At 44.6% G+C, this 13675-nt stretch overlaps 1 protein-coding gene across 3 annotated transcripts in view; it reads left to right on the forward strand.

Annotated features, from left to right (window-relative positions):
• LOC115207325 (cytohesin-1) overlaps positions 1-13675 on the forward strand; it is a 109178-nt gene that overhangs the window by 42129 nt on the left and 53374 nt on the right. Inside the window, exon 1 of one of the 3 annotated variants that reach the window (XM_029774343.1) lies at positions 1751-2002. The exons of the other annotated variants lie outside the window; for them this stretch is intronic. Coding sequence (XP_029630203.1) covers positions 1975-2002 — 28 coding nt within the window. The 5' untranslated portion in view covers positions 1751-1974. Of the gene's footprint in view, positions 1-1750; positions 2003-13675 lie in introns of those variants that run through there. 3 annotated transcript variants of the gene reach the window in all.

Here is a 13675-nt window from a genome sequence, read left to right on the forward strand (position 1 = left end):
AGTGAACCTATGATGAGATGTGAATGACAGCATAGGGCCTAGGCCAGGGGCGGACTAGCCCGGGCATTTTATCACGCTGGAGTCTGACAATTTTGGGACGGTTTCTGTGTCTGTGCTCATTAACCTATTGAATTTACTAGTTTAATTTACTAATTTAACTAATAAATAACTTTAAATACTATATATTGTATCTCTCTTTTGCATAATACTGCCACAAACAAAGGCCTACATTATAAGTAGACTAACAATGAAAAAGTCATTTCTTTACTTTCCATTCAAGTCCCAGATAGTTTGTGTTCCTGTTTATTGTCTCATTGGATTCTGAGGTAGAGTTGCAGTATTCTGAATTCTGAAGTAGGCCTATGTGACCCCACACACACACACACCTCTGATTTGAGTCTGACGGATGTGGTGGAGTGTTGAAGGCAGCAATATTGCACAGATTGACACACAGATAGTGCAGTACATTGGTAATCTCTTTCCCTGCAAATAAACTAAAGTAAAAAATAATAAAAACACAATAAAATAACAATGAGGCCATGTACAGGGGGTACTGGTACTGAGTCAATGTGCAGGGGTACAGGTTAGTCGAGGTAATTTGTACATGTAGGTAGGGGTGAAGTGACTATGCATAGATAATAAACAGCGAGTAGCAGCAGTGTAAAAAACAAATGGGGGGGGGGGGGGTAAATGTAAATAGTTCGGTGGCCATTTGATTAATTGTTCAGCAGTCTTATGGCTTGGGGGTAGGTCCTGGATGGCAGGAAGCTTGGCCCCAGTGATGTACTGGGCTGTACGCACTACCCTCTGTAGCGCCTTACGGTCAGATGCTGAGCAGTTGCCATACCAGGTGGTGATGCAGCCGGTCAGGATGCTCTCAATGGTGCAGCTGTAGAACTTTTTGAGGATCTGGGGACCCATGCCAAATCTTTTCGGTCACCTGAGGGGGAAAATGTGTTGTCATGCTGTGAAGAGGGCACGACAACACATTTTCCCCCTCAGGAGACTAAGTACACACCCCTGAGGGGTCCCAGTGTTGAGGATCAACATGGCAGACGTGCTGTTGCCTACTCTTATCACTAATGAGATAATCTTCATCAGCTAAAGTCACTTTATGTGAATTTTGACACATTTATGTAATAAAAAAAGCACACAAAGGCTTCATAATTCATTAAGTTCATGTTAAAGCAAAACTTATAAGATCTCCTCAGCCTGTGTTAACCTCAGACCTTATTTTTCGCGTTTATCCCCCCAAAAACGATTCTTTCCCCATTCATTTTTCCCTTAGGGGTGTCTGAACGAAACAGGGGTATCTCATTTCCAGCTTTTAGGACTACAAGCTGGCGAGCCATATTATACCAAAGACAGTACTTCGTCTAACGCCAAACAGCGCATGTGCGGGGCGTCAAATCATTGGCACTCCTTCGATATAAAGTTGTTTTTGACAAAAATTAAAACGTATCAGTATGTCAATTTCACGAGGTTGGAGTAATAGCATGTTCAACTACTTAATATATTGGCTCGCATCTAGGTTGGGCCTTTAGATTGCGAGAAAATGAATAACTAAGGAAGAATTTGTCCCTTCTCTCATTGACTTGTCAAAGCCCAAAACTCGGGCTGGTCGGCTTGGTGTGTTTCACAAGCGTTTCCTGGGTTCAGAAGCTCTGTGATGATACTGCGCAGTACGCAGATACGGGACGTGCGTGCCATTTGCCGCGCCTCTTCCCGAATAGAGTCACTGCTGCGCAGACACAGATTGGCTTGTCAAAGTACTCGAAACCACTCCCTTCAACTGCTAACTCCCTTCCTTTGAATACAACCCATCACGTACCGTGTTTTATAGACGTGATTCCAGTACATAATAGTCAAAGTTATTCAATTAACAGTTTAAATAGCATTGGTTTCGTATGCGCTAGGTGAGCGGTGAAAACTTTGAAGCACCCACTCATTTGGAATAGCCCACTAGCCCGAAAAATGGTTCTCAAGTCGGAAGACGGAGTCGGTAAGTTATACTAGATCGTGAGAAAAATATTATTCTGATCTGAAATGTATCCGCAAAGTTTGCTCACTTGTTGTCAATAGATAGCCGATTAAATTCTGTGTTTTGCGAAAGGATTCAGAGAGCTCAGAAGTTTAGTCTGTAATGAGCTTTGGTGGTGAGCGTGAGAACTCACCCACAAAATGTCTTCTACTCCGAGTCGGCGATGGGATGGCCTTGCTTACAATGTTTACTTACTAAGTTGACTAAGAAACAATTCCACCCGGAATGCCACTGATTTACATAGTCCTGAAAACAGATTCCATGCAGCTTACTATTCTAGGGAAAGTTGTTGGAGTTATGATCATATAAATTGTCAATAGTTTTCTGCAGGATTCCGTTTATTATATCAGTTGTCGCACACATTTGTTATTTTGAGGTTATGTTATTTATTGGCTATGTATTATTTAATTTAGAGGCCTTCGATGTATTAGTACAATAATAGTAGAGGGACAGCCTCATTCTTCTTGAATAAAAAATGGAGGCCTGTTTCCATGCTTGACACATTGTAACATTAGTTGTAGGGATGCATTGTAAAACAAATAATGCGTTGTGAATCTATAGGTTACCAGCACATTTGATGTATTATTCTGGTTGAACAGGATCTTGTTGTTCAGCTGTTGGGTCCTTGTGTTTAGTGTCACTTTACAGGGATTTAACCACTATAAGGGTCTGTTCACTAGCAACAGGTGTTCGCCTGCAGCCTTGCACTTTCATCACCAAAGTAGGCAGTTGGCACATTCAGTAACACGTAGCAAGAGCCTAAAGTGGTCTTATATCTGTGTAATAATGCTCAGTACTTTAGTAACAATATTGCATTCATGTTTTTTGTTGTCATAGTAATTGTCATAGGACCCCAAAAATATTGGACTACCAAAAAAGCCGATACCGATTTAATTGGCCAATTTTTTTATATACATTTGTAATAAATGACAATTACAACAATACTAAATGAACAATGAACACTTTTTAAAAAACATATTATAATACCTAAATTAAATCAATTTAGTCTCAAATAAATAATGAAACATGTTGAAATTGGTTTAAATAATGCAAAAACAAAGTGTTGGAGAAGAAAGTAAAAGTGCAATATTTGCCATGTAAAAAAGCTAACGTTTAAGTTCCTTGCTCAGAACATGAGAACATATGAAAGCTGGTGGTTCCTTTTAACATGAGTCTTCAATATACCCAGGTAAGAAGTTTTAGGTTGTAGTTATTATTAGGAATTATAGGACTATTTCTCTCTATACCATTTGTTTTTCATATACATTTGACTATTGGATGTTCTTATGGGCATTTTAGTACTGCCAGTCTAATCTCAGGAGTTGATAGGCATGAAGTCATAAACAGCGCTGTGACTCAAGCATTGCTAAGAGTTGCTGTTTGAATGAATGCTTATGAGCCTGCTGCTGCCTACATCGCTATGTCAGACTGCTCTATCAAATATTACATTTTACACTTAATTATAATATAATAAACACACAGAAATACGAGCCTTTGGTCATTAATATGGTTAAATCCGGAAACTATCATTTCGAAAACCAAACGTTTATTCTTTCAGTGAAATATGGAACAGTTCCATATTTTATCTAACGGGTGGCATCCCTAAGTCTAAATATTGCTGTTACATTGCACAACCTTCAATGTTATGTCATTATTATGTAAGATTCTGGCCATAAATTAATTTTGGTCTTTGTTAGGAATAAATGGCCTTTCAACAGTTCGCAACGAGCCAAGCGGCCCAAACTGCTGCATATACCCTGACTCTGCTTGCACTGAACACAAGAGAAGTGACACAATTTCCTTAGTTAATATTGCCTGCTAACATGAATTTCTTTTAACTACATATACAGGTTTAAAAAATATATAGTTGTGTATTGATTTTAAGAAAGGCATTGATGTTTATGGTTAGATACATTATTGCAACGATTGTGCTTTTTTCGGCAATGCGCTTTTGTTAAATCATCCCCCGTTTGGTGAAGTTGAAATAGGCTGTGATTTGATGATAAATTAACAGGCACCGCATTGATTATATGCAATGCAGGACAAGCTGGTTAAACTAGTAATATCATCAACCATGTGTAGTTAACTAGTGATTATGTTAAGATTGATAGTTTTTTATAAGATACATTTAATGCTAGCTAGCAAGTTACCATGGCTACTTGCTGCACTTGCGTAACAGGTGGTCAGCCTGCCACGCAGTCTCCTCGTGGATTGCCATGTAATCGGCGTCCAAAAAGGCAGATTATCGATTGTCATGAAAACTTGAAATCGGCCCAAATTAATCGGCCATGCCGAATGAATCGGTCGACCTCTACTGTGAACCCCTCTGACTGACTGACTGAACCTCTCTGACTGACTGACTGACTGAACCTCTGACTGACAGTGTGCCACACGCCAGGTGATTTAGTTACAGTATGGAATTCACAACTAAATGTTTGCCAGCTAGATATCTTCTAACTATTAAGTTAACTGTCTAAAATGTGCTAAATGCTCTGCAGTTGTGCATTTAGTAGCTAGTTATCTAGCTAAGTGGTTAGCTTCTTGCAGTCAAACTCCTCTTGGTAAGAGCATAGAATCCCCTCCGGATCAAGAGCCTTGCTGTCTAATATTCGTTTTGTGAGTGAACTAAATAGGGCATCGGGTACCATTTGGACTCTGTCTCAAGGCCTGGTTACTGTGCTGATAACATTTCCCCATGAGTGGCCCCTTTCTCTCTGGCAGTCACATTGGACGCAGGCGGGCTCAACGGAACCAAACCATCTCTTTCCATCTTCTTCTCTCTCTCTCTCCTTGTCTTCTACAGTTCTAGAACAGGTAGCAACAGGTTTGTTTGTCATAACAGCAGAAGTCACTGATCAGTGCTGTTGATGGAGGCCCTGTGTTACAGCCTGTAAAGGCTGCAGTGCTGCTGCTAACAGTCAGTTTTGTTGTGACCTCTGTAGCGAAGCATTTCAAGAAAATGTGCCATTCAAATGTCGTGGCAAGGCTGGTCATGCTTTGGTTGTGTAATTTTAGGAACTTGATTTGTTTGGGCTGTGGGAGAGGGGGATTAAAGTGAAAGGATGTTTTTTTGATCCATTACATATAGAGCTGTACATGCTAGAGTGCCTACCCACAGTATTCACTGATGGGATCTCTATTGTGTGCTCGGTAATGTGACTGGAATAATAGATTACTCTGTGTGTGTCTCCGTGTGTCTCTGTGTGTGTGTCTCTGTGTCTCTCTGTGTCTCCGTGTGTCTCCGTGTGTCTCCGTGTGTCTCCGTGTGTCTCCGTGTGTCTGTGTGTGTCTCTGTGTGTCTGTCTCTGTGTCTCTCTGTGTCTCCGTGTGTCTCCGTGTGTCTCCGTGTGTCTCTCCGTGTGTCTCTCCGTGTGTGTCTCCGTGTGTCTCTCCGTGTGTCTCTCCGTGTCTCTGTGTCTCTCCGTGTGTGTCTCCGTGTGTCTCCGTGTGTCTCCGTGTGTGTGAAAGAGAGAGTATTAAAGGGAGCAGGAGAAAGAGAGACCATAGGAACAATGTTAGAGATGGAAGCTATGTGATGATGCTGTCTCAGACAGCTGTGTGAAGCATCGTTGATTGGCTTTGGGGTCAGTCTGACTAATGACTATAGTCTGGAGATGATGCATCTCAGCCTATGTTCCATTATACTAGCAAACAGTACACAACACATTTCTTGATCCTACGTCATATGTAAGTGTGGATAGTGGAAAACAAAAGAGGGCCTGCTCCTCTGAGTGGAGGGTGGAGGACTGTGGTCATGAAGGATGAGGAGGTTGTGTTGGGGTGCACTTCACCTTTCCCACAGTCAGGGCGTTGGCTGACTGCCGCTCACTCTGCGCTTTCTCTCTGCCTTAGAGCTGTGAGAAACGGCCACAACAGGAAGCCAGCAGAGCTCCCAATGAGCCTGGCAGGAAGTGACGTGTGTGGGGGGGGGGGGGGGGGGGGTACCACGCACACAGACACAGACACACGGCCGGGTGGGTGGGATAGTGTGTGTCTGTCTTGTGTGACAACCACTGTGTGTGTGGCTGGCTCTGTGTCAGCTACTGGTGTGGACAGCCTATAATGCCAATGGGGATGTTGACAGTATGACGAGGCATCAGGGGCTTCAGCATCATCATAGAGCAAAGATGGCTATTGTAGATGCATAGAATTATCAGCTTCCCCTCCCTCAACCCTAACATTAACCATTAGAGAGGGAAGTGGTCAGTGTGTAGGTCAACTTCACCCTACTCCTTCACTCCCACCGCTACCAGGGTATCAGGATGTTTATGTTGTGTGTGTTGGTTTAGCAGAGAGGCCCAGTCTACTGCTGATCCCTCTGTACCAGAGTACAGCACCGGTTCAACTGCTGCTCCCCTGTACCAGAGTACAGCACCGGTTCAACTGCTGCTCCCACTGTACCAGAGTACAGCACCGGTTCAACTGCTGCTCCCCCTGTACCAGAGTACAGCACCGGTTCAACTGCTGCTCCCCCTGTACCAGAGTAGAGCACCGGTTCAACTGCTGCTCCCCCTGTACCAGAGTACAGCACCGGTTCAACTGCTGCTCCCCTGTACCAGAGTACAACACCGGTTCAACTGTTGATCCCCCTGTACCAGAGTACAGCACCGGTTCAACTGCTGCTCCCCCTGTAGCAGAGTACAGCACCGGTTCAACTGCTGCTCCCCCTGTAGCAGAGTACAGCACCGGTTCAACTGCTGCTCCCCTGTACCAGAGTACAACACCGGTTCAACTGTTGATCCCCCTGTACCAGAGTACAGCACCGGTTCAACTGCTACTCCCCTGTACCAGAGTACAACACCGGTTCAACTGTTGATCCCCCTGTACCAGAGTACAGCACCGGTTCAACTGCTGCTCCCCTGTACCAGAGTACAGCACCGGTTGAACTGCTGCTCCCCCTGTACCAGAGTACAGCACCGGTTGAACTGCTGCTCCCCCTGTACCAGAGTACAGCACCGGTTCAACTGCTGCTCCCCCTGTACCAGAGTAGAGCACCGGTTCAACTGCTGCTCCCCCTGTACCAGAGTAGAGCACCGGTTCAACTGCTGCTTCCCCTGTACCAGAGTACAGCACCGGTTCAACTGCTGCTCCCCCTGTACCAGAGTACAGCACCGGTTCAACTGCTGCTCCCCCTGTACCAGAGTACAGCACCGGTTCAACTGCTGCTCCCCCTGTACCAGAGTAGAGCACCGGTTCAACTGCTGCTCCCCCTGTACCAGAGTAGAGCACCGGTTCAACTGCTGCTCCCCCTGTACCAGAGTAGAGCACCGGTTCAACTGCTGCTCCCCCTGTACCAGAGTAGAGCACCGGTTCAACTGCTGCTCCCCTGTACCAGAGTACAGCACCGGTTCAACTGCTGCTCCCCCTGTACCAGAGTACAGCACCGGTTCAACTGCTGCTCCCCCTGTACCAGAGTACAGCACCGGTTCAACTGCTGCTCCCCCTGTACCAGAGTAGAGCACCGGTTCAACTGCTGCTCCCCCTGTACCAGAGTAGGGCACCGGTTCAACTGCTGCTCCCCCTGTACCAGAGTAGGGCACTGGTTCCCAGCCGCTGGAACCTGTATACACTAGGCCTATACAGCACACTTACTATAAAAACCACCAGCTCCTCTCTCTGCCATGTGCTGACCATGACAGTCACACACACGTGCGTAGGGGCTTGCATGGACACACATACACAAGCACACACGTACATGCGTATGAACACACACACACCTTTAGAAGTTCCTTTCTCATATAGGTCAGCTAGAGTCATTTCCCCTGGCCCAGTTGAAACCATCGCTACTATGGCCTATTTATTGCCTTACCTCCTCACGCCATTTGCACACACTGTATATAGACAGTTTTTTCCCCCTATTGCGTTATTGACTGTCCGCTTGTTTATTCCATGTGTAACTCTGTGTGTTGTTGTTTGTGTCGCACTGCTTTGCTTTATCTTGGCCAGGTCGCAGTTGTAAATGAGAACTTGTTCTCAACTAGCCTACCTGGTTAAATAAAGGTGAAATAACAAAAACACATGGGCTGGATCATGAGACCACGTTTCTAGCTAGTGAGTCAATCTGTATGATCCTGTTAACCTTAAAGGGACACTTGATATTCATCTCCAGCACCCCCCCAACATCAACATATGTGAAAGTGGCACGTTTCTATGTTTTGTAGTAAAACAGATAGAGGAAGATAAGTGTTTCCAATGACATCATCACGCCTACTCACAATTGGTCAAAATCACACGATGCACACCGATGATGTCATTGGAAACACTTATCTTCCTCTATCGTTTTTACTACAAAACATAGACCCGTGTCATCAGATGAATATGAAGTAGAAACCTGGTGAAGTGTCCCTTTAAAGGAGAGCTCCTAGGGGGCTAATGACTAGCTATTGATGATGTAGGTCCCAGAAGGGTCTGTCTTGTGATCATATAAACCACTGTAGGAGCCTTTATATCAACGTTGGGATGCTACTTTTTTCATCATCTCAATGTGTATAGTAGAGGTCGACCGGCATGGCCGATTTAATTAGGGTTGATTTCAAGTTTTCATAACAATCTGTAATCGGCATTCTTGGACGCCGATTATGGCCGATTACATTGCGCTCCGCGAGGAGACTGCGTGGCAGGCTGACCACCTGTTACGCGAGTGCAGCAACGAGCCAAGGTAAGTTGCTAGCTAGCATTAAACTTATCTTATAAAAAAACAAATCAATCTTAACATAATCACTAGTTAACTACACATGGTTGATGATATTACTAGTTTAACTAGCTTGTCCTGCATTGCATATAATCAATGCGGTGCCTGTTAATTTATCATCGAATCACAGCCTACTTCGCCAAACGGGAGATGATTTAACAAAGGTGCATTCGCGAAAAAAGCACAATCGTTGCACGAATGTATCTAACCATAAACAATCAATGCCTTTCTTAAAATCAATACACAACTATATATTTTTTAAACCTGCATATTTAGTTAAAATAAATTCATATTAGCAGGCAATATTAATTAGGGAAATTGTGTCACTTCTCTTGCGTTCATTGCACACAGAGTCAGGGTATATGCAACAGTTTGGGCCGCCTGGCTCGTTGTGAACTAATTTGCCAGAATTGTACATAATTATGACATAACATTGAAGGTTGTGCAATGTAACAGCAATATTTAGACTTATGGATGCCACCCGTTAGATAAAATACGGAACGGTTCCGTATTTCACTGAAAGAATAAACGTTTTGTTTTCGAAATGATAGTTTCCGGATTTAACCATATTAATGACCAAAGGCTCGTATTTCTGTGTGTTATTGTGTTATAATTAAGTCTATGATTTAATATTTGATAGAGCAGTCTGACTGAGTGGTGGTAGGCAGCAGCAGGCTCGTAAGCATTCATTCAAACTTTACTGCGTTTGCCAACAGCTCTTAGCAATGCTTGAAGCACAGCGCTGTTTATGACTTCATGCCTATCAACTCCTGAGATTAGGCTGGCAGTACTAAAGTGCCTATAAGAACATCCAATAGTTTAAGGTATATGAAATACAAATGGTATAGAGAGAAATAGTTGATGCATAATTCCTATAATAACTACAACCTAAAACTTCTTACCTGGGAATATTGAAGACTCATGTTAAAAGGAACCACCAGCTTTCATATGTTCTCATGTTCTGAGCAAGGAACTTAAACGTTAGCTTTTTTACATGGCACATATTGCACTTTTACTTTCTTCTCCAACACTTTGTTTTTGCATTATTTAAACCAAATTGAGCATGTTTCATTATTTATTTGAGACTAAATATATTTTATTTATGTATTATATTAAGTTAAAATAAAAGTGTTCATTGTTCATTCAGTATTGTTGTAATTGTCATCATTTCAAATAATATATATACATTTAAAAAAATCGGCTGATTAATCGGTATCGGCGTTGAGAAATCATAACCCGTTGACCTCTAGTGGATAGTCAGTTCTTAGTGAACTTTTGGGACAGATCTTAGGGGTTGGTTTGGGATTGAGCCAGGGAGTGTGAATCAGGGACTTCATCCTGCTAGCACAGGTTAATATAGGAGGGCTCTCTCGCTTTGTCTCTGTCTTGCTCTTTCTCTCTCTCTCTGTCTCTCTCTTCATCTCTCTCACATACATTCTCTCTCTCCCTCTTGCTCTCCGACTCTCTCTCTTTCTGTTTCTCTCAGACTCATTCTCTCGCTCTCCATCTCTCTCACACCGATGATCTTTCTGTCTCAGTCTCTCCCTCGCTCTCTCCTCTCTGCAGTGGAATCCCACATGGAGCACTCACACATACTGTACACTCACACATACTGTACACTCACACATACTGTAAAAGTTATTATACTTTTGTGGTTCGAGCCTGAAAAAGAGTTGAATTGCTTTGATTCTAGATTTAAATTCAGCAAATAACTAACCCACCTTGTACAAAGTCATTGTAGTCTCACCAAAGTGAATCTAGAATCAAAGTAATTCAACTCTTTTTCAGGCCCGAACAGCATAGTCTTGAAAACCTCACCTTAGGCAACAGTGACTAGGGTCTGATTTCAATGATGGACTCTGGCATAGAGGAACAAGGTCACTGCCTACGTCACTACCTGATCAGCTTGAATACAGTAGTAAATAGTAGCTTGGCTAGATGGAGATCACAGAGGTTATTTTTCATGAGGGGCTAGTTTGCATCAGCTACCTTCACTAAAACTACAGCAAAGGTTTTGCCTTTAAACTCTGGTTTCAAATCATGACGTTCTGGCATGTCTGCCTCGTGATTGGTTGCCTAAAGAGTCCGTCATTGAAACTAGACCTGAGTCACTGTTGCCCAGGCTGGGATTTTAGAGACTACAAACAGGACAGGTGAAGACCTAAGTCATTTCTTTACAGTATGAGCAGAGTGCTCCATGTTGTATTCCACTGCTATCCATACCACATTACTGGGCATTCTCAAACACTGTCCACCTTTTAAAGTGATACATCACCTTCTAAAAATAACGTTGTTTTATTATTATTTTCGACTTACTAAGGTTGTTGTCGTCTCATCCAAACTACTAGCTAAAGTATTATTATTATTATAAAGCTGCATTATTGTCTGAAAGGTGAAGTGAGAGTCTGGCTGCTCCCAAATGGCACCCGGGCTTATATAGTGCTCTACTTTGGACCAGGACCCGTAGCTCTCTGAGACTCTGGGCTTTGAGGTAGTAGCTCTCTGAGGCTCTGGGCTTTGAGGTAGAAGCTCTCTGAGACTCTGGGCTTTGAGGTAGTAGCTCTCTGAGACTCTGGGCTTTGAGGTAGTAGCTCTCTGAGACTCTGGGCTTTGAGGTAGAAGCTCTCTGAGACTCTGGGCTTTGAGGTAGTAGCTCTCTGAGACTCTGGGCTTTGAGGTAGAAGCTCTCTGAGACTCTGGGCTTTGAGGTAGTAGCTCTCTGAGACTCTGGGCTTTGAGGTAGTAGCTCTCTGAGACTCTGGGCTTTGAGGTAGTAGCTCTCTGAGACTCTGGGCTTTGAGGTAGAAGCTCTCTGAGACTCTGGGCTTTGAGGTAGTAGCTCTCTGAGACTCTGGGCTTTGAGGTAGTAGCTCTCTGAGACTCTGGGCTTTGAGGTAGTAGCTCTCTGAGACTCTGGGCTTTGAGGTAGTAGCTCTCTGAGACTCTGGGCTTTGAGGTAGTAGCTCTCTGAGACTCTGGGCTTTGAGGTAGTAGCTCTCTGAGACTCTGGGCTTTGAGGTAGTAGCTCTCTGAGACTCTGGGCTTTGAGGTAGTAGCTCTCTGAGGCTCTGGGCTTTGAGGTAGTAGCTCTCTGAGACTCTGGGCTTTGAGGTAGTGACTCTGGGGTTTGAGGTAGTGACTCTCTGAGACTCTGGGCTTTGAGGTAGTAGCTCTCTGAGACTCTGGGCTTTGAGGTAGTAGCTCTCTGAGACTCTGGGCTTTGAGGTAGTAGCTCTCAGACTCTGGGCTTTGAGGTAGTGACTCTCTGAGATTCTGGGCTTTGAGGTATTGACTCTCTGAGACTCTGGGCTTTGAGGTAGTGACTCTGGGCTTTGAGGTAGAAGCTCTCTGAGACTCTGGGCTTTGAGGTAGAAGCTCTCTGAGACTCTGGGCTTTGAGGTAGTAGCTCTCTGAGACTCTGGGCTTTGAGGTAGTGACTCTGAGACTGGGCTTTGAGGTAGTGCCTCTGGGCTTTGAGGTAGAAGCTCTCTGAGACTCTGGGCTTTGAGGTAGTGACTCTCTGAGACTCTGGGCTTTGAGGTAGTAGCTCTCAGACTCTGGGCTTTGAGGTAGTGACTCTCTGAGATTCTGGGCTTTGAGGTAGTGACTCTGGGCTTTGAGGTAGAAGCTCTCTGAGACTCTGGGCTTTGAGGTAGAATCTCTCTGAGACTCTGGGCTTTGAGGTAGAAGCTCTCTGAGACTCTGGGCTTTGAGGTAGTAGCTCTCTGAGACTCTGGGCTTTGAGGTAGTGCCTCTGGGCTTTGAGGTAGAAGCTCTCTGAGACTCTGGGCTTTGAGGTAGTGACTCTCTGAGACTCTGGGCTTTGAGGTAGTAGCTCTCAGACTCTGGGCTTTGAGGTAGTGACTCTCTGAGATTCTGGGCTTTGAGGTAGTGACTCTGGGCTTTGAGGTAGAAGCTCTCTGAGACTATGGGCTTTGAGATAGAAACTCTCTGAGACTCTGGGCTTTGAGGTAGAAGCTCTCTGAGACTCTGGGCTTTGAGGTAGTGACTCTCTGAGACTCTGGGCTTTGAGGTAGTGGCTCTCCGAGACTCTGGGCTTTGAGGTAGTGACTCTGGGGTTTGAGGTAGTGACTCTCTGAGACTCTGGGCTTTGAGGTAGTGGCTCTCTGAGACTCTGGGGTTTGAGGTAGTGACTCTGGGGTTTGAGGTAGTGACTCTGAGACTCTGGGCTTTGAGGTAGTAGCTCTCTGAGACTCTGGGCTTTGAGGTAGTGACTCTGAGACTCTGGGCTTTAAGGCAGAAGCTCTCTGGGCTTTGAGGTAGAAGCTCTCTGAGACTCTGGGCTTTGAGGTAGTAGCTCTCTGAGACTGGGGTTTGAGGTAGCAGCTCTCTGAGACTCTGGGCTTTGAGGTAGAAGCTCTCTGAGACTCTGGGCTTTGAGGTAGAAGCTCTCTGAGACTCTGGGCTTTGAGGTAGAAGCTCTCTGAGACTCTGGGGTTTGAGGTAGAAGCTCTCTGAGACTCTGGGGTTTGAGGTAGAAGCTCTCTGAGACTCTGGGCTTTGAGGTAGTAGCTCTCTGAGACTCTGGGCTTTGAGGTAGTAGCTCTCTGAGACTCTGGGCTTTGAGGTAGTGACTGTCTGAGACTCTGGGCTTTGAGGTAGTGACTCTCTGAGACTGGGGTTTGATGGGGTGACTCTCTGAGATGGTGAAGTATGTAGCTGTGACTCAGACTGGTGACAGAAGCCCAGACTCATAGGCCTGAGTCACAACAAGAGCTCATGTAGCCTAGTGCCCACCCACTGTCCCTCTAGAGATGGTAAGAGATGACTTCACAGAGTCACTAGTCAAACAATGACAAAATGCATTCACTTTCAAGTACCATTCCTCTTGTATTCATAAATGTATTCTTCATCTCATTATCACAGAGTAGGAGGTTGTCATAGCTACGGAGATTGTACTTTGATAACTGTCAGTACAGTGT

This window comes from Salmo trutta, chromosome 1 (genome assembly GCF_901001165.1).
Source record: "Salmo trutta chromosome 1, fSalTru1.1, whole genome shotgun sequence".
NCBI classification, from domain to species: domain Eukaryota; kingdom Metazoa; phylum Chordata; class Actinopteri; order Salmoniformes; family Salmonidae; genus Salmo; species Salmo trutta.